The sequence below is a fragment of the Agelaius tricolor genome, unplaced genomic scaffold, assembly GCF_023055355.1.
Source record: "Agelaius tricolor isolate 1412-34295 unplaced genomic scaffold, bAgeTri1.0.p SCAF_22, whole genome shotgun sequence".
NCBI classification, from domain to species: Eukaryota; Metazoa; Chordata; class Aves; order Passeriformes; family Icteridae; genus Agelaius; species Agelaius tricolor.
In genome coordinates this window covers 567,518-587,189 of record NW_027269282.1, presented here as the reverse complement: position 1 = coordinate 587,189, position 19,672 = coordinate 567,518, and the positions used below count along the sequence as shown (strand labels likewise).

Sequence of the window (19,672 nt, the reverse complement as noted above, 5' to 3'; positions counted from 1 at the left end):
TTCCTGTGCCTGTCCTGTATCTGCTCCCATATCAGAATGGGCACAGGGTGGTCAAGGGTAGCCTGGACACCCTGGCTCTGCTCCCTAGTGCCACCCTGACCCTGTCCTGCCAGCCCTGGCTGTTTGCTTGCCAGGACCCTTCCCCTGCATTGTCCCATTGTCATCCCGGCTGCTTCTTAGTGTGGGGTCACCACCTCCTTTTCCTGGTGCTTCCCCTCTGGAAGTTTAAGCTTGTCTCTCCCCTTGAGCTAGGTGGGACAGTCCATGGAGGGGAACAGTCCCAAGACTACCTTCATGGCCACCATGGCCTGCCCTGGTGGAAACAGTGTCCTTCTGCTGTGGGAGGCTGTCACACCCATGGGACAGGACACCCCAGGATGGCCCTAGGAGCTGCCCAAGAGGGTGACAGTGACGTGTAGCTGTCCGTCCCTCCCCCAGCTCCTGTGCTGGTGGACGGTGCCCAGCGCATTAACTGTCCCAGCACAAGGCAGTGTTGGCCTCACCTTACAAGGGGGGAGTTCTCAGGAGGGTTGAACAATGTTCCTGCTGCTGGGAATAGCTGCCAGCTCTGCCTGTTGGCCCCACGTGAGGCCACTCTCCTGCTGCCAGGCTGCCATGTGCTGTGGGGAAGGCCAGGCAGCCTCAGGGACCCTGGCAGAGCTGCTCAGAATGTTCCACACCTGAGGTCATCCTCTAAAGCAGCACAGAGGGGCTGTGACTCCTGGCATCCCATGCTGCCTGCTGCTGGCTGAGAGACTTGAGAGGACCCATTGCCTCCCTTTGGGGTGGGCAGGCCCCCCCCCAGGCCCCCACCCTGCCCAAGGTGCCAGGGAACCTCGGGCACTGTTGGTGGCTGCTGCAGCATCTGATTGGACAGAGATGGGAGCCATGGGAGCATCTTGCTTGCCTGGGATGGGTGGCACAGGTGCCATGCCTATGGGGTGACCCTGGATCATGTCCCTGTTCTGCTGAGCCTCTCTTGACTGGCTGTCACAGGTTCTGCACACCGCAGCTCCCCATAACAAGCACAGATGTCCTGGTCAACCCAGGGTGTGTGTGGGGGGAGTGTTCTTTAAGAGAGTGTGGGGCTGGAGAGGTGAGTCAGGGACAGAAAGCAGAGGGTGAGCTCATGGCAAAGCTGCCCCAGTCATGTGAGGCAGCCACAGCTGTTGGTGCCCTTGGGCTGTGGGACAGAGGGGCCAGCAGCATAAAGCCCCACGGCCAGCAAAGCGCCGGCAGCACCGGGAGCCAGGACTGGGAACTCCCTGCCCGTGGTAGCAAGAAGAAGAGGACACATCCAGCACAGGACTGTGCACTGCAGGCAGACATGGAGCTGGATGTGGAACGGGCCAAGGAGCTCATAGAGCAGAAGCTGGCAGAGGAGGAGGAGGAGGAGGTGGGTCCACAGGGCAGGGGAACCTTCCTGGGCTGTAGTAGGAACCCCCATTGTACTCTGTCCATCCTTAGGGACTCGGATGTGAGGAGGCTGGCACTGACCTTGCCATCCTGGGGGATTATATGAACGTGTCCAAGGGCTCTCAGGGGGATCAAGTTCCCAACCCGGCAGCTCTAGCCCATGGGGCAGAACTGAGCAGCCGGCAGGTGCCCAGCTTACCAAGCAGGGTGGACAGGCAAGCTCAATCCCGAGAGCTGCCAAGCACCCCGCAGACCTCAGTGGCGAGTGGAGCCATGCCCAGAGCCACCTTCCCCAGCAGGCTGAGGATGGAGGCAGTGGGGCTGCTCTGTGCCCAGACAAGACCATGCAGCACCCCCTGTGCCTGTGCAGAAACTCAGAGGGGATGGAGCACAGGAGCCGCCGGCCGTGGAGCGGATGAACACACCTGAGCTGGAGGAGGAGAAACGCCGTGGGCCCAGGAACTGGGGCCTTGAGGCCATCAAGGTGAGAGGGTTGGGCTGCAGGGTGGCCAGGGGTGGCTGGTCACAGGCAAGTCAAACGGGGCACTGTGTGTGCTCACCAGGGCCAGGAGAAGGTGCGGAGGAGTTCAGTGGATCTGAGGCGGGAGATCATCGACGTGGGGAGCATCCAGCGGCTCATCGAGCTCCGCAAGCAGCGCCGGCAGCGCCGGGCAGAGCGGGCAGCCACCCCCGAGCCCACTCCACCACCTGAGCCCCTGGAGATTGTACGTCAGGGGTCCCAAGCTGCAGGAGGGGGCTGCTGGGGTAGGGGCTGGACCTCCCACAGGCCAGCCCCCGGGTCACCCTGCCATTCAGGGACCTCTCTGGGGAAGCAGGGCAGGGGGCTCCCATGTTGTCCCCTCTCCTGCACCCCTGTGCTGCCCCAGCCCTGAGCCTGTGCCATTGCCAGGAGGGTCCTGTGGAGCCAGAGACCTTCCTGCGAGCTGCTGTCCAGGGCAAGATGCACGTCATTGAGAAGTTTCTGGCAGACGGTGGCTCCCCTGACACATGTGATGAGGTAGCATCCCTGGCAGCCACTGGTTGCTCCCTGGCCTGTTGCATGCCACCAAGGCCTGCAGCCATGCCCCACCATGCCTGTGGTGAGGGCTGGGACCCTTGGGACAGGGCTGGAGGTACAGCCAGACTGGGCAGAGGAGGATGCCTCTGTCTGCCAATGTGCCACCCTGTCCCCCAGTTCCACCGCACAGCCCTGCACCGCTCCTCGCTGGAGGGACACATGGAAATCCTGCAGAAGCTGCTGGACACTGGGGCCACTGTTGACTTCAGGGACCGGGTGAGGCTGGATTCTGCTTCCAGCTGCATGCTGGTCTGAGCATCTGGGTGTGTTGCAGCCAGAACTACGGCAGGACTGGGGACTCTGCAGTGGGGCAGTGCTGTCCCCATCACAGAGGTGGCTGCAGGCAGGGCTCTGCCAGTTCAGCTCCAGCACGGGGACCTGCTGGGGCAGGGGACAGGCACAGGGTAGGGGTGTCCCCCACCATGACACAGCACTGTATGTCCAGCTGGACTGCACTGCCGTGCACTGGGCCTGCCGGGGTGGGCACCTGGATGCTGTCAAACTGCTGCAGGACCGCGGGGCAGACCTCAACGTGAAGGACAAGGTGAGCAGGACAGAGCAGGTCACAGGGTTGTGCCAGGGGCAGGGGCATACCCTGGAGTACCAGAGCTGACCCTCTGTTGGGTTAGCAGCTGTGGGTGCTGATCCCCCCTGATGTCCATCTCATCCCCCTTAAGCTGCTCAGCACACCCCTTCACGTGGCCACCCGAACCGGACACCTTGACATCGTGGAGCATCTCATCCACTGCGGGGTGGATATCAATGCCCCAGACAGGGTGAGTGCTGCAGCCATCCAGGCATCACTGTGGGCAACACTGATCCCCCTCCAAGGGCTTCCAGCACCCACGGTGGGGCACATCTGGACACACACATCCCTGCCCCAGGGTGGTTGCAGCCACAGCCAGGTCTGGGACAGGAATGGCCCTCCTTGTGTGGAGATTGGCGTGCTGGGGACTGAGGAGCAGTGCTGGGGACAAGCAGAGGGTCCTTGTCCCTGGACCACACTGTCCAGTGAAGCTGTGTCTCTCACAGGAGGGTGACACAGCGCTGCATGATGCCACACGGCTCAGTCGCTACAAGATCATCAAAACGCTGATCCTGCACGGGGCTGACATGATGGCCAAGAATGAGGTGAGTGTGTGGGGCCAGCACCAAGGCCATTTCCTGCCCCCATGTTGCACCACCCTGTGCCCAGCCTCTCTCTGCCCACTCTTGCAGGCTGGCAAGACCCCAACAGACCTGGTGCAGCAGTGGCAGGTGGACACACGCCAGGCGCTGGAGACAAAGGAGCAGCCACAGGGGGAGATGGAGGTCCCTGCATGATGGCACCAGGCAGGGACCAGGGGCTGGGCCCAGCTCCAAGGAGCAGGATCCAGACAAGGCTTGTCTGTGTCAATAAAAGTCAGCAAAGAGCAGCGTTTGGCTCCAGGTGGCTTTGAGGTTGGGCAGCCTGTACCAGCGTTGATGGGCCTGGGAAGCTGGGTTATCCTGGGAGCAGGGTTATCCTGGGAGCAGGGTTATCTGGCAGCATGATGAGCCCTGCCTCCTCTCACTAGGACTCAAGTATTGGTGACACCAAGTGGTTCAAGGGCAGGACTCCTTGCTGCAGGAGTCCTGATTGCTCACAGTCTTATGAAGTTCCACCTGGGCAAGCTCAGGGAGGAAAAATTCATGGATGACAGTTCAACCTGAGTCCATGTTGTGCTGGAGGCTGGGGCTGTGCCAGAGAGCAGCAGCTGTACCTGTGCTGGACAGCCACTCTGTGGGCTTGGACGGCTTCTTGTCCTTCTGCCTTTCCTGCTGCAGCCGTCCCCAGGGGACAGTGGTCCCTCTGCCCGCATGCTGAGTGCAGTGCTCACTGCTCCCTACAAGGAAATGCTCACACTCACCCGTTTACAGGAGACCCTACTCTGGCAGCTGGATCAGGTGATCCCTGACCAAAGCCGTGGGACTGCTTGCAATGCCTGGTCCCTCCTTGGCCTTGCAGCCCAGCCCTGTACGAGGCAGAGGGATGGCTGCCAGGGTTGGCAAGCACAAGGGAAAGCCACGGCCGCGGTGGCCAAAGCTCACCTGGAGGGGCGCTGAGCTCCTTGCAGCCGTCCCTTGGAGGGGGAAGAACATCCTGAGCTCATCTGGTGCCACCCCCCATGTCACCTGCCCAGCAGGGTCGCGGGTCCCTCACGTGCCCCGTCAAACATTAACAGGCGCGGCAAGCGGCAGAGCCCGCGGCAGCCCGCAGCTACCATGGCCCTCGGCACCCGCCTCGCCGCCTCCCTGCGGCCCGCCCTGGCAGCTCTGCACCGGGCAGCCCCCAGGCGGTGCCGGGGGCTCAGCACCCCGCAGGGATCAGAGCCCTCATTCAATCTCGGCGGCATCTTCCCACCGCTCGCCACCCCTTTCTCGCCCGCACAGGAGGTGGACTATGCCCAGCTGGAGGGGAACCTGCGCCGCTACGCCCGCATCCCCTTCCGAGGTAAGCGCTGCCCCTGTCCTCCTCCGTGCCGGCTCCCGCCCGATCCCCGCCTGCCACAGAGGCTGTGCAGGCAGCCCGCCAGCTTCCCAAGGGTGCTCAGCCTCTAGCTGGACTTTGCTCCGTGGCTGGCAACGCCTCGGGTCACCCACCTGGGGCCCTCTGCACGGCACGTGCCCAGGCACACGAGTGTGTCCTTGCACACCCCCAGCACACGCCAGCACGTGCTTGCACACACGCTCCACACATGTGCAGGCCTGCACACATGCTCCACTCATAGCTGCAGGCTTGAACCTATGCAATGCACTCCCATGCACACTCTGAAAAATTCATGGGATATCTATCTGTTGATTGCCAAGGATGGATAGATGATAGGAGAGGAGCTGCAGCCTCACAAGGATGATCCCCAGTCTCCTCTCTTCTGACCAGGAGGCTGGGACTGCAAGGACATAGGCAGGAGAGGGCGCACTGTGGGCTGTGGAGCTCTGCCTGGGTGCCAGCAGCAAAGAAGGGAGTGAGAGTAATGTGGATCCCTGACAGTCCTGGCACCCTTCTCCTGCCCTCCCCACATTTGTGTTCCAGGGCTGGTGGCACTGGGCTCCAACGGGGAGTATCCCTACCTGGCATCCCGTGAGAGGGTGGAGGTGGTGAGCTGCGTGCGCCGGGCTCTGCCCAGGGACCGCTTGCTGCTGGCTGGCTCGGGCTGTGAATGTGAGTGCCTGTGTGGGCAGCGTGGGGGGCAGGCAGGGCCATGTGTCCCCCCTGGAGCACCCCTCACCCCTTTGCCTCGTCCCCAGCCACCCAGGCCACCATCGAGCTGACAGTCAGCATGGCAGAGGCGGGGGCTGACGTGGCACTGGTTGTGACACCCTGCTATTACCGGGGGGCCATGACCACTGCTGCCCTGATCCATCACTACACAGAGGTGAGCCTGTCCAGTGCCTGCCAGCCACCCCAGCTGGGGCAGCAGGTTACACACGTCCAATGTGTCCCCAGCCCACCCCAGCTACTGAAATCTGCCTGGCTGCCTGCAGGTTGCTGACGCATCCCCCATCCCTGTGGTGCTGTACAGTGTCCCTGCCAACACCGGCCTGGACCTGCCCTTGGAGGCTGTCATCACCCTGGCTCAGCACCCAAACATCATTGGGATCAAGGACAGCGGTGGGGACGTGAGTGGGGCAGGACTTTCCCAGGGCTGCTTACCACCAAATGTGGACCTAAGCTGGGAATGGGGAATTGGGACCTGCAGCCCTTCCCTGGACCCCAGGGCTGCCAGCAGGCACCCTGCAGCAAGGGGCACCGGGTGATGCCTGCCCCAGGGCATGGCATGTCTCTCCCCAGATCACCCGCATGGGGCTGATGGTCCACAAGACAAGGCAGGAGGATTTCCAGGTGCTGGCAGGATCAGCTGGCTTCCTGCTGGCGAGCTACGCTGTGGGTAAGTGCAGCTGCCCAGACTTGGCTGGGGACACTGCCTGGCAGGGGGAGGCAGGTGAGAGACCGGGAGGTGCTGGCTAGGCACAGCACTCTGAGCTGGCTGCCACGGTGTCCTGGTGTCTCTAGGTGCCTCTGGGGGTGTGTGTGCCCTCGCCAACGTTCTGGGTGACCCATTGTGTCAGCTGGACCACCTGTGCCGCACGGGCCAGTGGCAGGAGGCCCGTGACCTGCAGCACCGCCTCATTGAGCCCAACACAGCGGTGAGCAGGCAGAACCCCATGGATGCTGAGGGCAGGGGTGCCAGGCCATGACACAGGCAAAGAATGGAAGTCCCTTGGGCTGCAGGAGGTGGAGGGGTGGTTCAGGGGGACAGGATGGCACAGCATCTTGGCCAGCAAGCCTGGCAAGGCTGGAGGTGAGAAGGTGGGAAGTGTTAAGGAACAGCTTGTCCACTGGCACCAGGCAGCGATGCGTGACCCTTCGTGAGAGCCTTGCTGGCTATTTATAGGCAGCAGTGTGTATGGGGGAAGAGTTGGTCTTTCCTGGGTCCTTCATCCCCTATGGAGTGGCCTGTCCCTGCTGCAAAGCCCAATGTGCCACAGAGCTCCTGTGTGGAGTCCTGTGTGCGTGTGCTCTGCCCCCTCACCCCACAGTGGGCACTTCATGGGCTGCTGCTGCCACCTCACACCCTGCCAGCCTTGCAGCCCCACATGGGGAGGACAGGAGTGATGGCAAGCAAAGGAGCAGGGGCTGCACAGCAGAGCCCAGAGAGCATGCTGCCCATGGGAGCCAGGAAGCCTCCATGCCCTCCCTCTGTCCCACAGGTCACCCGCCGGTTTGGGATCCCGGGGCTGAAGAAGGCCATGGAGTGGTTTGGCTACTATGGAGGTCCCTGCCGTGCACCCCTGGCCCCTCTGAGCCCTGCCCAGGTTGAAGAGCTGAGGAGCACCTTCAGTACCAATGGTTGGTTGTGAGCTGTTCTCCATCTGCCCCTTCCCACACTGGGCAGGTACAGGAGTCAGGGATGCTGGGAACTGGGGACATTCTGGGGACGCTGGGAGGTGGCCAGGAGAAGGCTGCCATATTACTCTTCCCTGTTGGACATGGCTGGACTGGGCAGACTGGGCAGAGGAGGGCAACCCCAAGCCAGCCTGCATCCCTGCCAGCCCCCAGGGACCTGTTGCATTCGCCTGGGAAAGGGTGGATCCTTGTACCATGAATAAACCTGCAGTCTCCTCTTTGTGTCTGCAGTCCTGTCTGTGCAAGGCACCCACTCCATCCCTGCTCCCAGCAAAAAAGACATGGCACAGGTGTTTGGCAACATGGTTTACTCAGCTGAGGCCCGTGCAGGCAGCAGCACAAGGCAGGGTCACAGCAAGGCACGGGGCCCGGTGTGGGCAGAGACTGGCAGGGAGGCACAGCCCCTGCACTGGGCAGTGAGGGCTGCCAGGACCCCTGTGCCACAGCCAGCCAGACCACACTGGGGGTGAAGGTGAGCATGCAGTGGGGAGGTGAAGGATGCTTGTGGGGGGCAAAATGGGGAACTGTGTGCCCCCTGCCTGCCCCGTCACCATACCTCTATCCCCGCTCTGCCCAGGCCTCCTGCTCCAGCCCTGGCATTCCATGCAGCCCTGCTCATGTCCTCACTCCAGGCTCCAGCTGATCCTTCTCCTTGCTCACCATTGCTGCCATCCTCACCAGTGTGCAGCAGACATGTGCCAGGCTGGGCATTCCCCAGTCGCTCTTGGTGGGGATGCTGCTGCTGGTGTCCCCAAGGCAGTGGGTGGATAGATTGGCACAGGGATGAGGGGAACACAGCCCATTGGCTGGCCTGAGAGCAGGCTGGGTTCTTTGGGGACACAGTGTCACTGTACCCTGGGCATGCAGAGGGATGGCCAGTCACCCAGAGCTGAGGGTGCAGGCCTGGGGTGCATGCCTGGGGTGCCCACCCTGCCTCCAGGACCAGGGCAACAAAGTGAGCCAGGAGCTGCCCCTCTGGGGGCATGTGGTTCAGTCAGCAGCTTCCAGCCAAGGCACCCTGGCAGTGGGGTCAGGGACCAGCCTCTACCCCCCTGCTCCATCCTCTGCAGCTGGCTAGCAGCTGTAGTGGTCCACAGTCTTCCTGGGGGGAAGAGGGGCCAAGCCCCTGCCACCCTGTCCTTCTGCTGCTCCAGCAGGTGCCAGGGCTACACACAGAAAGAGAAGGCACCACGGCTGCCCCAGGGCACTTGGGTGGAGAGCGGAGAATCCCATCCCCTCCAGCGGCAGGGGTTTGGCAGGAGGACGCTTGGAGAGGACGAAGGGCAGGGAGGGGCACCCAGCAGTGCCACATCCCTTCTCCAGGGCCAGCCAGTGCCCAAGTAGGGGGTCCCTGCTCTGGTGGGAGGGGATGCAGGCTCCCTCACGCTGTCAGGCTGTGGGCAGACTTGGAGGCGCCCTGGGCCCTCTGGATGATGGCCGTGCACTTCTCCCGCCGCAGCAGCTTGTTGTTCTCAAAGAATCCCTCATTGCGGGGCACGCCGTGTGAGCCATCAGGGAAGGTCAGGAGACCTGGGGAGGGGAGGGAAGGGCCGGGAGTGAAGAGGCAGGGAGCTGCACCCACCGGGATGGGGCCAGGGAGGTGCTGGAAGGGGCTGTGCTGAGCAGGGGCCATGCAGCACTCACCGAAGCCGTACACGCGCCCGCCTTTGAACTCGCCCTCAAAGGTCATGTTGTCACAGCGGGTGAAGACCCCAACGCCATTGAACTTGCCCTGCACAAACTCCCCCTCGTACCTGTGTGGGAGGGTCTCCTGAGGCAGCGGCTCCCCACGGCAAGGGGGAATGCCCAGGGAGGTGTATGCGGGAGCGCCGTGCCCACCTGGAGCCGTCGGAGAAGGTGAGCACGCCGCAGCCGTGGAAGAGCCCGTTCTCAAAGTGCCCCACGTAAGCAGTGCCATCAGCAAACGTCAGCTGCCCGATGCCGTGCCTGCGACCTGGGTGAGAGCAGAAATGGGCAGCACTGGGCAGAGTGGGACCTGCCCCAGTGTGGAGCTGGGCAGAGATGTGGGGTTTGTTGTCCCCCAGCACAGGTGGCACCGTTCCTTCCTACCTTCTTTCCACTCGCCGCGGTACTCCTCCCCATTGGAGTAGGTGAAGGAGCCTTTGGTGAGGGTCATGGCAACAGCCTCCGGCACAGCAGGACAAGAGCTGGCAGGGAGAGGCACAGAGAGCTGCTGGGCAGGGAGAGCAGCTCGGCTCACCCAGAGCCCTTGCATCCTCTCGGCTCTCAGAGAGGCGCCTGCCTGCCCTGGGGACAGCTCTGCTAGGGCACAGCACAGACGAGGAGGTGAGCCCAGCTGCCCTGCCCAGGCTCTGAAACCCCAGCCGCCAGGTTCGGGTTGCTGCCCGCCCCACTGCAGGGCTCAGGGAGATGTGAGCCCACGGGGGTCACAGCCCTGTGAAATGTGAGTGAGTGGCAGGAAGGAGTGTGGCACGAGCTGGCTGCCTCCCTCATGGCACTCCAGCAGAACCCCAGAGGTCCTGCACTGTGCAGGCTCAGGCCAGGAGCCATTCTCAGCTTTGCTGAGGCAGTCCCAGACAGTGTTTTGGAGAGATGGATTTGCTGGATTGTGTTCAGGGGAGTACCTCAGGAGAGGGAACAGAGAGCTTGTGGAGTTTCCAGATTCAGCATCAAGAATGGGCAGAGCCGGTTCACCCCTAGGGATGAGAGGACACTCCTCCCAAGAGGGACAGCAGGGATAGGATCCTGGGGCTTCAGGGCTTTGCTCGGCTACCCAGGCTTTGCAAACCTGTCTGCCAACAGCAAGCAGCCCCTGAAGCCCTGCACACCTCACAGAGCACTGCCACGCAGCACAGCTCTCCCCAGCACACAGGGAAGGCACCAGAATAGAGACAGCCCGGCAGGTGGGCTGGGCGCTGCCTCTCCAGCAGCTGCCGGTGCAGCTCAGGCAGTGCCAGAGATGGGAAGGAGCTTCCAGCATCCAAGCGGGGTCTAACCGCTTACAGCCGGCTGCACATCACCCAAAAGGTGGGTACTGAACCACATGAACCAGCAGGACGTGGCAAAACAGGAGCAAAACAGGAACTTGCCAGGGCTTTGTGTCAGAGAAATGGCCCCAGCCCAGGCGAGCAGCGACTGAACAGTGCTCTCTGCTGATGGGAGGCACCGGGAGCGCACCGCCGGCTCCCGCCCTGCAGCCTGCCCAGCCGCGCCAGGCGCAGGAGAGGGTGCTGCCGCGGGCTGTGACACGGCCAGCACGGCCTGTGACACTTCAGCCGGAGGACAGCGCCCCAGGAGCGCTCCAGCCTGCCAGGAGCCGGGCCCGCCCGCGCTGGGCTCCCGGTACCCCGAGCCCGCACCGCGTACCGCGCCCGCCGCAGGGCGGGGCAGCGCGCCCCGCACTGCCCGGATCGCACAGCGGCCGAGGGGGCACGACCCCGTTGCACCACACCACACATCCCCGGGCCGAGGCACGGACATCCCGCCCGTGCCACGCACCCACGGGGGATGCGCGCACACCCCGCCTGGGCAGGGTGGCCGGGGGCGTGACCGCGCCCACGGGTGATGCACCCACACCCCGGTGTACCGATACCCCGTCGTGTCTCTGTTCCTGTGAGCGATCACCCACACCCCGCCGTGTCCGTGCACCACGGCTGATGCACCCGCACCCCGGTGTGTTCATGCACCCACGGCTGACACACGCACGCCCCACCAGCGGGACGCGCGTGGCGATGCTCACGGACCCGGTGCGTGCCCAGGAGCGGGGCGGGCGGGGCGGGCGGCGCAGGGACCCGCGGCCCGCGCTCACCTGGCTCTGCGCTGTCCGCCTACACCGCTCCCCAGCAGGTCCCGCCGAGGGGCGGTGGCGCCACCGCCCCTGCCAGCACCCCGCCCCGCCGGGCGGTGCCGGGCCGCCAGCGTCCATCCCCACTCGCTGTTGGCTGTTTCCATGGCAACCGCTAGCAACGCGGCTGTTCATTGGCCAGCTGCGCTGCACGCCCTCGCCGGTCGCCATCTTTGTGTGGGGCAAGGAGCTCGCCACAGTGGGCGTGGCTGCAGAGGGGCAGCGCCACCGCCCTGCTGCCATCTTTGTGAGGGGCAGCAATGGGCACGGCCACTCCAGAACGTCCATCTTTGTGTAGGGCACTGGCCGCCAGCCGCCACGGCGGGGGTGTACGGGGGGCGAAGACACCATGGCCTTCCCGAACGAACGGTTAGAGGCTCGAGAGGTTCCGACCTAGCCCCAGCGGTATCATGTCCGCAGCCGCGCCCGCGGCTCCGGCCGCAGCGGCCGGGCTGGGCGTGGCGCGACGTGGGGCGGAGCAGCCAATGGGGTGCTGCGGGGGGCGGAGCAGCCCCTGGGGCGCCGTGACGCGGTCGGAACCGGAAGCGGCGGCAGCGGCACGGCGGGGCCGGGCGGGCGGCGCGATGGACGAGACGAGCCCGCTGGTGTCGCCGGAGAGGGCTCAGGGCCCCGACTACGGGCTGCCGGGGGGAGCCGTGCGCGCCCTCCCGCCCGCTGCGCCCCCGCCGCCCTCCCCTCCCGGCTCCCCTGGTGGCCGCGACCGCGAGCGGCAGCCGCTGCTGGAGCGCGGGGCGCGGGGCCCGGCGGCGGCGCAGGCCCAGGCGCAGGCCCAGGCGGCGGCGGCGGCAGCGGCGGCGGCAGCGGCGGCCGCGCAGCGGGAGCGCAACGACTTCCCCGAGGATCCCGAGTTTGCCGACGTGGTGCGGCGGGCTGAGCTGGCCAGCGAGCGCGGCATCTTCCCCGAGCGCATCTCGCAGGGCTCCAGCGGCAGCTACTTCGTGAAGGACCCGCAGGGGGTGAGCTGGGCCTAGCCCCGCGTGGCCGACCCCGGGGTGGTGCCGCCCCCGTAGCTCCGGAGGCCTGTGCGCTGAGCGGCACCGGCCGGGCGCGGCACGCTGGGGGAGTGACCGGCATGGAGGGCTGGTAGGAGCGACCGGAGCGGGTCTGAGCCTCCCCGGGGAGAAGTACGTGGAAGCAGAAGCTAGAGTGCGGGGCAACAGTGTCCAAGTGCTGATTCAACCTCTTCTGCGGCTTTGTGCCCAAAGAGGAAGGGTCACCCCCTCCCACAGGCCTGTCCATCAGCATCTGACCACAGTGACTCCAGCCCCAGGGCTGTGACTCTGTGGGCTGAGCTGGTTTTGGCCTGTTTTTTTGAACTGAACGAGATGTCTTCTCTGTGGCTGTGTGGTTGGTATAATGGAGACAAAGTCCTTGGCATGTAGCTGGTCCCCTATAGACCTGGTCGGCTGTGTGGAGCTGTCTTTGTGCCACTGACCGGATGACTGTGCAGCACAGGCTGGCTTGTCTTGTGACATGCTGCTCCCTGCCCAATTACTTGAGCTCTTGCTGTTTCCTGTGGCTCCCTTGCCACGTGTGTGCTGGGCTGCTTCCAGGGAATCAGGAGTGAGCTTTGTGGTCTCTGATGTGTCCTAGTTTTCCCTCTCTGGGTGAAAGCCGGCTCTTGGAAGCTGTTGCAGGCAGTTCCCAGCTTGGCTGATGGCGTGTGGGGAAATACTCGTTTGTGCCACAGCCCACCTCCCTCCTACTGCTCAGTAGGAGTGGGCAGCCAGATGAGCTACTTGGGGATTGCAGGCTGGAGGCTGCTTGGCTGTAGGAGACCCAAACTCAAGGATGGCTGCTAGACCATGAGTGTGAGAAGTCAAAGTCTGTGTTGTCAGCTGGCAGGTCCCCCAGATTATCCTGCTGCCAGCAAATGTGGTGTGTGACTGGTTGCTTGATTGCTGCCCAGGGTTACCAAAAACATCCCACTGCTGGCACAGGAGAGAGTGCAGCATGTAGATATTGTGAGCAGCAGGGGGAAGATACTGGGGGGAAAGACTTTCTTCTTTGATTATTTCCCTTGAGGCTACTGGGGCCTGAGCTGTTCCAGGGCTGTGCTGCCCAGCCCCAGTGGTTATGATCACCCCACTGCCAGCTGCTCCCCTGTGCTGGCTGGGCTCTCTCTGCCTTGCTGCTGGCACCAGGCAGACCTGTTTTCCCTGTCGGTGCTGCTCTCGGCACGGGGCTGTCTGGAAAGGGATGCTGTGCTGCCAGGCCTCTGCTGTCTGCTTCCATGCTGTCCCTGCCTGACTGGGCCTTGTTCTGCTGGACTGGTTCCATGGAGCACAGGGCTTCATGCTGCCAGAGCTCCTGACAGGCCTCTTTGTGGGCTTTTATCCAAGCATGGATATACTGGATATATTGACAGTCGTGTGACAGCCGAGTGGGGCTGGTGCGGGGATTGCCTTCCTGCCTGCCTAGGGAAAGTGGCTCCACCATGTGATCTGGACATGGCTCAAGTGATCCTCTTCCCTCAAACCCTCCCTTTCTGTCTTCCTGGTGGACAGAGCCTTGGTTCTGCTTGCTCTGGCCTGTCTTTAGGCCCCTGAGATTGCATTAAGGTTCCCTGCTGGAGCACTGGGACTCATGCTCTACTTCCACATTCTGGCAAGAGCTCAGCTTGGGGAAGCGATGCCCACTCGGGCCAGGGCTAGCAGTAGCCATGGGGAGAAGGTCTGGTTGCATGTGATGCTGAGTCACTCCAGAGCAGGAACTGCCATCCCCCCAGGGATGCCTGACTTGTGGGGACAGGTGGCCTTGCTCCTGTCCCAGCCCTTCTCTCATCTGTGTGCCATGGCAGTGCAGGCTCAGTGGTGGTGCAGTGCCCTGCACAAGGCTTCTGTGCCCTCTGCAGCAGGGGGATACCTACACTGCTGTCCCCACTGTTGGGTTGGTGTGTGTGTGAGGCTGGGTTGAGGGGCTGGGAGTGCTGCTGGTACCAGCTGGTGGCCAGTCTGGAGCTGCCTGTGCCCTCCTGTCCACAGTGTATTCAGAGAGTCAGCCCTTCTGCTGGACTCCCCAGCACAGAGCCCTGGCTCCTCACGGGTCCTGCAGGTGCTTGGCTGTTATGGTCCTTTTCCTCTGCTCAGTTTGAGATCAGCTCTGTTCAATTTTTGAGCCAGGGCAGGGATAGCTATCCTGTCCCTTTCCTGTGTGAACATAATGACCAGTGATGAGCAGTAGCTCTCCCCCGCCATCCAAAGGTCACTGGAATGAGACTGATGTGTTTACCAGGAGACTGCATCATCATTGGTGTTTTTTGGGACTCATGTTGGGTATAAAGGTCTCTGGGGAGCACTGTGCTCTTTTGGGATGGGATACTGGCTGGAGAGGGCTTCTTCCCAGCTCTGGGTACCTCCCTCCTGGGAGCTGTGGAGTTTTGCCTGGTCCCAGGAGGCTGGTTATTATCCTAATGAGGGGCAGTTCTGGACCTGTTCCTTAGTATCCCCGCTGTGGGCTGAGGAAAGTGTCCCAGCTCTGCCAGTTCCTGGACTCAGCTCTCTTCTCTCCCACTCACAGAAAATCATTGGCGTCTTCAAGCCCAAGAATGAGGAGCCCTATGGGCAGCTGAACCCCAAGTGGACCAAGTGGCTGCAGAAGTTGTGCTGCCCATGCTGCTTTGGGAGAGACTGCCTTGTCCTCAACCAGGGCTACCTGTCAGAGGCAGGTGCCAGCCTGGTAGACCAGAAACTGGAACTCAACATTGTTCCCCGCACAAAGGTGAGGGGACAGCTGCTGGGGGCTCCTTCTGGGGAGCCTTTTGTATGCTTCCACACAGCTCTGCTTGCACCTTATCTTGTGTCACTGCTGACCTAGGAGATTGAGTGCTCTAGAGTAGGACTGTTATTGCTCAAACCGTGGGGATCCTTGTGCTGGGCAGAGCTCTGGGAAATGCTGTGTCTTTTCGGGCAGTCATGTGATTTGCCAGAGGCCCCTGCTGACTGTGCTCATGTCCCTGCAGGTGGTGTATCTGGCCAGTGAGACCTTTAACTACAGTGCCATTGACAGGGTGAAGTCCCGAGGAAAGAGGCTGGCCCTGGAGAAGGTGCCGAAGGTTGGCCAGCGCTTCAACCGCATTGGCCTGCCACCCAAGGTAGGGCTGCCAGCCTCCATGCCTGCCTGTTAGCACCTCCCCAGCCTCTGTGGCCTTGTGTAATGCAGCCTGTCCTTGCCTCAGGTGGGCTCCTTCCAGCTCTTTGTGGAAGGCTACAAGGATGCAGACTACTGGCTGCGGCGCTTTGAAGCCGAGCCGCTCCCGGAGAACACAAATCGGCAGCTGCTGCTGCAGTTCGAGCGGCTGGTGGTGCTGGACTACATCATCAGGAACACAGGTAGGGCCAGCTGCCTGCCACTGGATGCTGCTGCTCCTTCATGTCCTACCATGCTGCAGAAAGGGGTGGGAGATAGGGTCTCCCTGGCTTTTCTCTGCACCTGAAACTCCTCTCCCCTTGGTTGCTGCCAGGTGACATCTGCCTCTAGGCAGAGTGCGGCTGCTGGGCTGCTCACCACCTGAGGCTCTGGCTGCTGGCCAGTTTACTGGCAAATCTGTATCTACCATGGTGCTCAGGTGAAAGTTTGCCAACTGTGAGGATCCAGGGACATCCAGAAACCCAGCACCTAACTGTGCCCCTGTATATCCCATTTCACACCGTGTTTCTGAGTTTCTGCTAGGGGTTGCACTCTGGGGCTTGCAGGCTGACCTTTCTCTTGGGAGCTGGCGATATGTGGACCTCTAGGGCTGTCTGTGAGGGGCTTGATGTGGCTTCCCATGCCTGCAGCAAGTTTAAGGGCTCTGGGAGTTTGTGCCTAAAATGTGTCTGTCTCACTTCTGGGTCAGAGGAGGAATAGTCTTCTGCCCAGCCTGGTGCAGGGAGGCCCTGGTGCTGACACAGCTGCTTTTATCTCCCTGCAGATCGGGGCAATGACAACTGGCTCATCAAGTATGACTGTCCCCTGGACAGCGCGGGTGTGCGGGTGAGTGGCTGCTCCTGGGCAGGGGCAACACAGGGACTCTGCTTCTGGAAGCTGCCAGCTTGGCAGGCAGGACAGGAATTTCCCATCTGGTTTGGGTTGCCAGGTGTGTTGAGGCCTGATCTTGTCTCCTGGGCCTTTTGTTACCATTTGCGTTGGTGACTTGTGGCCTAGCGGGACTTTGTGAGGGTGTAGCTGAACTCTGTGGGGGAAACTGGTGTTGCTGGACCTTGGAGTGAGGCCTGGGGGGGAAACAGCCTTGTCCCCCTTCCCACCCAAAGCAGACTATGCTTCCCTGTGGTTAAGGTGCCATGCTACAAGCAAGAGGCTGCTGTGCCTCTGTGGTAGCCAGGGCAGAGATCCTGACAGTGGGGAGTAGGAGAAGGACTGTTCCTGCTGGGAGGACCTCCTTGTGACATGCTTCACTTCCTTCCAGGACAGCGACTGGGTGGTGGTGAAGGAGCCCATCATCAAGCTGGCTGCTATAGACAATGGTTTGGCCTTTCCCTTGAAACACCCGGACTCCTGGAGAGCATGTGAGTCCCTCAGGCTATGCCAAGGCACCATGGCAAGCCACACAACTCCATGCTTGGGCATCCTTTTCAAGGATTGTAGAGGAGAGGGCTAGGGCTGTGTCTCTGCAACTTCTGGATTCATGGGCAGCTCCTCAGCAGAGAGGAGATGTAGAAGGCAGATGCTGGACTCTGTGTCCCAGATTCAGGGAATCTAGCACCCAGGGGCACATGGCACCATGTGTTACATTCCCCAGTTCTAATGTCTCCTGCTTTCTTCCACAGATCCGTTCTACTGGGCATGGCTGCCCCAGGCCAAAATCCCCTTTTCACAGGAGATCAAGGACCTGATTCTTCCCAAGATCTCAGACCCCAACTTTGTCAAGGACCTGGAGGAAGATCTATATGAGCTCTTCAAGGTGAGCTGGAGGAGTAGTGGAAATGAAAAAAAGCAGGAGTGGTATTGGGGAACTCCCTGTCAAGGTTGCAGGGACAGAGGTGGTCAAGCTCCTGACAGTGTTTCTAGGCTAAGACACAGCAGGGTTATTCTGCCAGAAGCTGAGGATTCAATGTGGGAGAAGCAGGAAACCCATGGGACAGGGCAGGGGGTGTGGCTTACATGGGGAATAGGCATCTTGTTCACTGCATGAAGCAGTGGGTGGATCTCATTGTGTTCTTTGCTCTCTCTCTTGCAGAAAGACCCCGGCTTTGACAGGGGACAGTTTCACAAGCAGATTGCTGTCATGAGAGGCCAGGTAAGCTGTGCATAGGGAAGACAGATGGGTGAGGTAGGAAGCCTTGTCCTGCCTTTGTGGCAGGAAGGGTGCTGGAGTGGATGCTCTTTGTTGCTCAGGCAGGGCAGCTCAGGCATTGCTCTGTTGTGCCATACAGATCCTGAACCTGACTCAGGCGTTGAAGGATGGGAAGAGTCCACTGCACCTGGTTCAGATGCCGCCTGTGATTGTGGAAACAGCGCGCTCCCACCAGCGCTCCGCCAGTGAGTCCTACACGCAGAGCTTCCAGAGCCGGAAGCCTTTCTTCTCATGGTGGTAGCTGTGGGAGCCGTGGGCAGGGCTTGGCCACCTCGGACTAGCACTGCGAGAGGAGCTGGGCCACTGCTGCCTCCTGTGGCTGGGACTCGACCTTCAGGGTAGAGCGAGCAGATGCGACTGGAGGAACCTGCAGCTGAACTGGAGGAGCCAGGCAGAATGGGCATGGTCCCTCCCCAGCTCCATTGGAGCTTGGTGCCCTGCCTGGGGCAGGGGCCAGGGGGAGGTGTGGGAATCTACCAGGAACTGTGGTATGGCTGGGACCCTGCTCCTGCCTCTGTTCCTTGGCCTGCATGCGGTTCTGAGCACCCCTGCTTGGGGCTGGGATGAACGGGCTACCTGAGCCAGGATCCGTCCAGCCCTTTACACCAGCCACTGGCCCTTCTTTTCCCCACCATGCCAGCTGCCAGGCTGGGAAGGCCTTTAGTAGGTGATACCCCCTCCATTTCCCTGAGGGTGTGCTGTACTCCTCCACTGTCCCTCCAGTGCCCCAACCCCGTGCACGCTGCTTTCCTCAGGGGGAGTTCCTGCTGCCCACTGGCATAGCGGGGACCACAATGAACGGCTGTTCTCTGGCTAGAAGCTCGAGGAGGGGACATAAGAGGGACAACACAGGGGACTGGCTTGGATGCAGTTAGACACTAAGGCAAAAAAGGTGCTGGCTTGTCCCTGTGAAGAGCAGGTGGCTTCGCAGAGCTCTCCCACGGGAGCTCTCCCCTTTTGCCCCAGTCCATTTCTCCTGCCTGCTCTCCATAGCTGCTCTCGCTTGACTTTCTTTCCTCTCCCAGCAAGCTCCCTGGCTGCTGTGCAGCCAGCATGGTGCCAGCCTTGTCTGTGCCTAGGGACCCTCTGAGGGGCAGGGGTTGCCAGGGGAGGGCTGGAGGGGCTCTTCTGCCACATGGGTGGGAGCACTGGGGGGCCAGCATGGACTCCTGGCTGCCCTGGAGCTGACAATCTCGCAGGCCTGCTGTGGGTGGGGAGGCAGGGAGCCCCTCTCTTACCAGCAGCTGCTGAGCTTGTGTTGTATAAAACAGCGCCAGGGCTGCTGCCTGCACCTGCTTGCCTTGAGCTGTGACTTCTCAGGCTGCTGGAGAAAGTCAGTGTTGGGTCTTGCTGTTCTGTTAGCTCATCTTTGGGGAGTGAGAGGGATGAAGGCAGGTGAACCTGGAAGGCAGAGCAGCTGCCATGTCTCCTGCAATGGGGAGGGGACTCAGCACTGGCTGTGTAAGCACAGAGGGGGCAGCAGTGGAGATCCCAACTACCCGGCCGGGCCCAGCTGCATTTGACTGACCCAAAATGTATTGTTCTAATGCACTGTAGAAATGTATGTAATGTATTTAAACCATGCAACGGTCTGAATAACAGAGCTGCCATTCAGCTGGCTACATCTGTGCCTCTGCAGCACCCTAGAGCAGGTCGGGGCTGCTCAGCCCATGGCTGGTATCCATGTGTACCTGTACAGGATGCACTAGCCGCCTGCAACTGCTGGAGCGGCTGCAGGACAGAGTTCCTTTCCTGTCTGCTCATGCTGGACATTGAGGGCAACCAGCTGTCTCTTGGCATCCTGTGTCTGCAGATCCTGCTCCAGTCTCTCCTGAGCCCAGTGGCTCTTGGAGAGGGAGCTCTGGAGGCTGGAGATAAGGCTGCCCAGCTGCTGCTTGTCCTCCTCGAAGTGGCCACATTCAGACTGCAAGGCTGCTTCCTGTAGCTACTTCTCCTCCTTCAGCCACAGGACCATGGCCTGGAGTTTTGTTCTTTTGGCAGCGAGTCTGAATACCTCCTGTTTCAGCTCCTCCAGCTTCAGAATGTTCCCCATGACTTCTCCGTTCTCCTGAGTGCTACACTCTTCCAGCTTGGCCAGCTGGTCTTCCA

The 19,672-nt window shown here is 61.6% G+C and overlaps 4 protein-coding genes across 7 annotated transcripts; 3 read left to right on the top strand and 1 right to left on the bottom strand.

The window, feature by feature from the left end:
• The first annotated feature begins 65 nt into the window (after nt 1-65).
• On the top strand, nt 66-3,909 carry ANKRD2 (ankyrin repeat domain 2). Of its 4 annotated transcripts, XM_071446275.1 has the most exons (9): nt 1,177-1,396; nt 1,787-1,900; nt 1,980-2,141; nt 2,327-2,434; nt 2,612-2,710; nt 2,940-3,038; nt 3,172-3,270; nt 3,527-3,625; nt 3,713-3,909. In XM_071446275.1, the coding sequence occupies exons 1-9, from the start codon at nt 1,328-1,330 to the stop codon at nt 3,815-3,817; spliced, it is 954 nt and encodes a 317-aa protein (XP_071302376.1). In that variant the 5' UTR covers nt 1,177-1,327; the 3' UTR covers nt 3,818-3,909. The 4 variants fall into 4 exon arrangements, 2 of the variants coding, with proteins under 2 accessions (XP_071302375.1, XP_071302376.1); XR_011682187.1 differs by having other exon boundaries at nt 66-1,396; nt 3,172-3,625; nt 3,713-3,753; XM_071446274.1 differs by having other exon boundaries at nt 66-1,396; nt 2,327-2,710.
• A 675-nt stretch (nt 3,910-4,584) lies between these two features.
• Nucleotides 4,585-7,624, top strand: HOGA1 (4-hydroxy-2-oxoglutarate aldolase 1). Its single transcript, XM_071446286.1, has 7 exons — nt 4,585-4,967; nt 5,547-5,675; nt 5,762-5,889; nt 5,999-6,133; nt 6,306-6,402; nt 6,528-6,661; nt 7,226-7,624. The coding sequence occupies exons 1-7, from the start codon at nt 4,739-4,741 to the stop codon at nt 7,373-7,375; spliced, it is 1,002 nt and encodes a 333-aa protein (XP_071302387.1). The 5' UTR covers nt 4,585-4,738; the 3' UTR covers nt 7,376-7,624.
• A 90-nt stretch (nt 7,625-7,714) lies between these two features.
• Nucleotides 7,715-11,300, bottom strand: MORN4 (MORN repeat containing 4). Its single transcript, XM_071446252.1, has 5 exons — nt 11,212-11,300; nt 9,492-9,589; nt 9,261-9,375; nt 9,066-9,175; nt 7,715-8,951 (listed from the first exon to the last, which is right to left on the bottom strand). The coding sequence occupies exons 2-5, from the start codon at nt 9,556-9,558 to the stop codon at nt 8,803-8,805; spliced, it is 441 nt and encodes a 146-aa protein (XP_071302353.1). The 5' UTR covers nt 9,559-9,589; nt 11,212-11,300; the 3' UTR covers nt 7,715-8,802.
• Nucleotides 11,301-11,561: 261 nt separating this feature from the next.
• Nucleotides 11,562-19,177, top strand: PI4K2A (phosphatidylinositol 4-kinase type 2 alpha). Its single transcript, XM_071446151.1, has 9 exons — nt 11,562-12,224; nt 14,788-14,988; nt 15,230-15,361; nt 15,446-15,599; nt 16,181-16,242; nt 16,676-16,775; nt 17,037-17,170; nt 17,447-17,506; nt 17,643-19,177. Exons 1-9 carry the CDS (start codon nt 11,658-11,660, stop codon nt 17,802-17,804), a joined length of 1,572 nt encoding a protein of 523 aa, XP_071302252.1. The 5' UTR covers nt 11,562-11,657; the 3' UTR covers nt 17,805-19,177.
• Nucleotides 19,178-19,672: the final 495 nt, after the last annotated feature.

What these genes read in the sequence shown, in the direction of transcription:
- ANKRD2 (XM_071446274.1), top strand. Translation starts at nt 1,130, where the DNA reads ATGGCAAAGCTGCCCCAGTCATGTGAGGCAGCCACAGCTGTTGGTGCC. An exon ending in CAGAGGAGGAGGAGGAGGAG is followed by an intron (nt 1,397 to 1,786) that starts GTGGGTCCACAG and finishes GTGCCTGTGCAG; the next exon opens with AAACTCAGAGGGGATGGAGC. An exon ending in ACCTCAACGTGAAGGACAAG is followed by an intron (nt 3,039 to 3,171) that starts GTGAGCAGGACA and finishes ATCCCCCTTAAG; the next exon opens with CTGCTCAGCACACCCCTTCA.
- HOGA1 (XM_071446286.1), top strand. Translation starts at nt 4,739, where the DNA reads ATGGCCCTCGGCACCCGCCTCGCCGCCTCCCTGCGGCCCGCCCTGGCA. An exon ending in GGCTGGCTCGGGCTGTGAAT is followed by an intron (nt 5,676 to 5,761) that starts GTGAGTGCCTGT and finishes CCTCGTCCCCAG; the next exon opens with CCACCCAGGCCACCATCGAG. An exon ending in GCTGGCGAGCTACGCTGTGG is followed by an intron (nt 6,403 to 6,527) that starts GTAAGTGCAGCT and finishes TGGTGTCTCTAG; the next exon opens with GTGCCTCTGGGGGTGTGTGT.
- MORN4 (XM_071446252.1), bottom strand. Translation starts at nt 9,558, where the DNA reads ATGACCCTCACCAAAGGCTCCTTCACCTACTCCAATGGGGAGGAGTAC. An exon ending in CCGCGGCGAGTGGAAAGAAG is followed by an intron (nt 9,376 to 9,491) that starts GTAGGAAGGAAC and finishes GCTCTCACCCAG; the next exon opens with GTCGCAGGCACGGCATCGGG. An exon ending in CGGGCGCGTGTACGGCTTCG is followed by an intron (nt 8,952 to 9,065) that starts GTGAGTGCTGCA and finishes TCCCCTCCCCAG; the next exon opens with GTCTCCTGACCTTCCCTGAT.
- PI4K2A (XM_071446151.1), top strand. Translation starts at nt 11,658, where the DNA reads ATGTCCGCAGCCGCGCCCGCGGCTCCGGCCGCAGCGGCCGGGCTGGGC. An exon ending in ACATTGTTCCCCGCACAAAG is followed by an intron (nt 14,989 to 15,229) that starts GTGAGGGGACAG and finishes ATGTCCCTGCAG; the next exon opens with GTGGTGTATCTGGCCAGTGA. An exon ending in GCATTGGCCTGCCACCCAAG is followed by an intron (nt 15,362 to 15,445) that starts GTAGGGCTGCCA and finishes TCCTTGCCTCAG; the next exon opens with GTGGGCTCCTTCCAGCTCTT.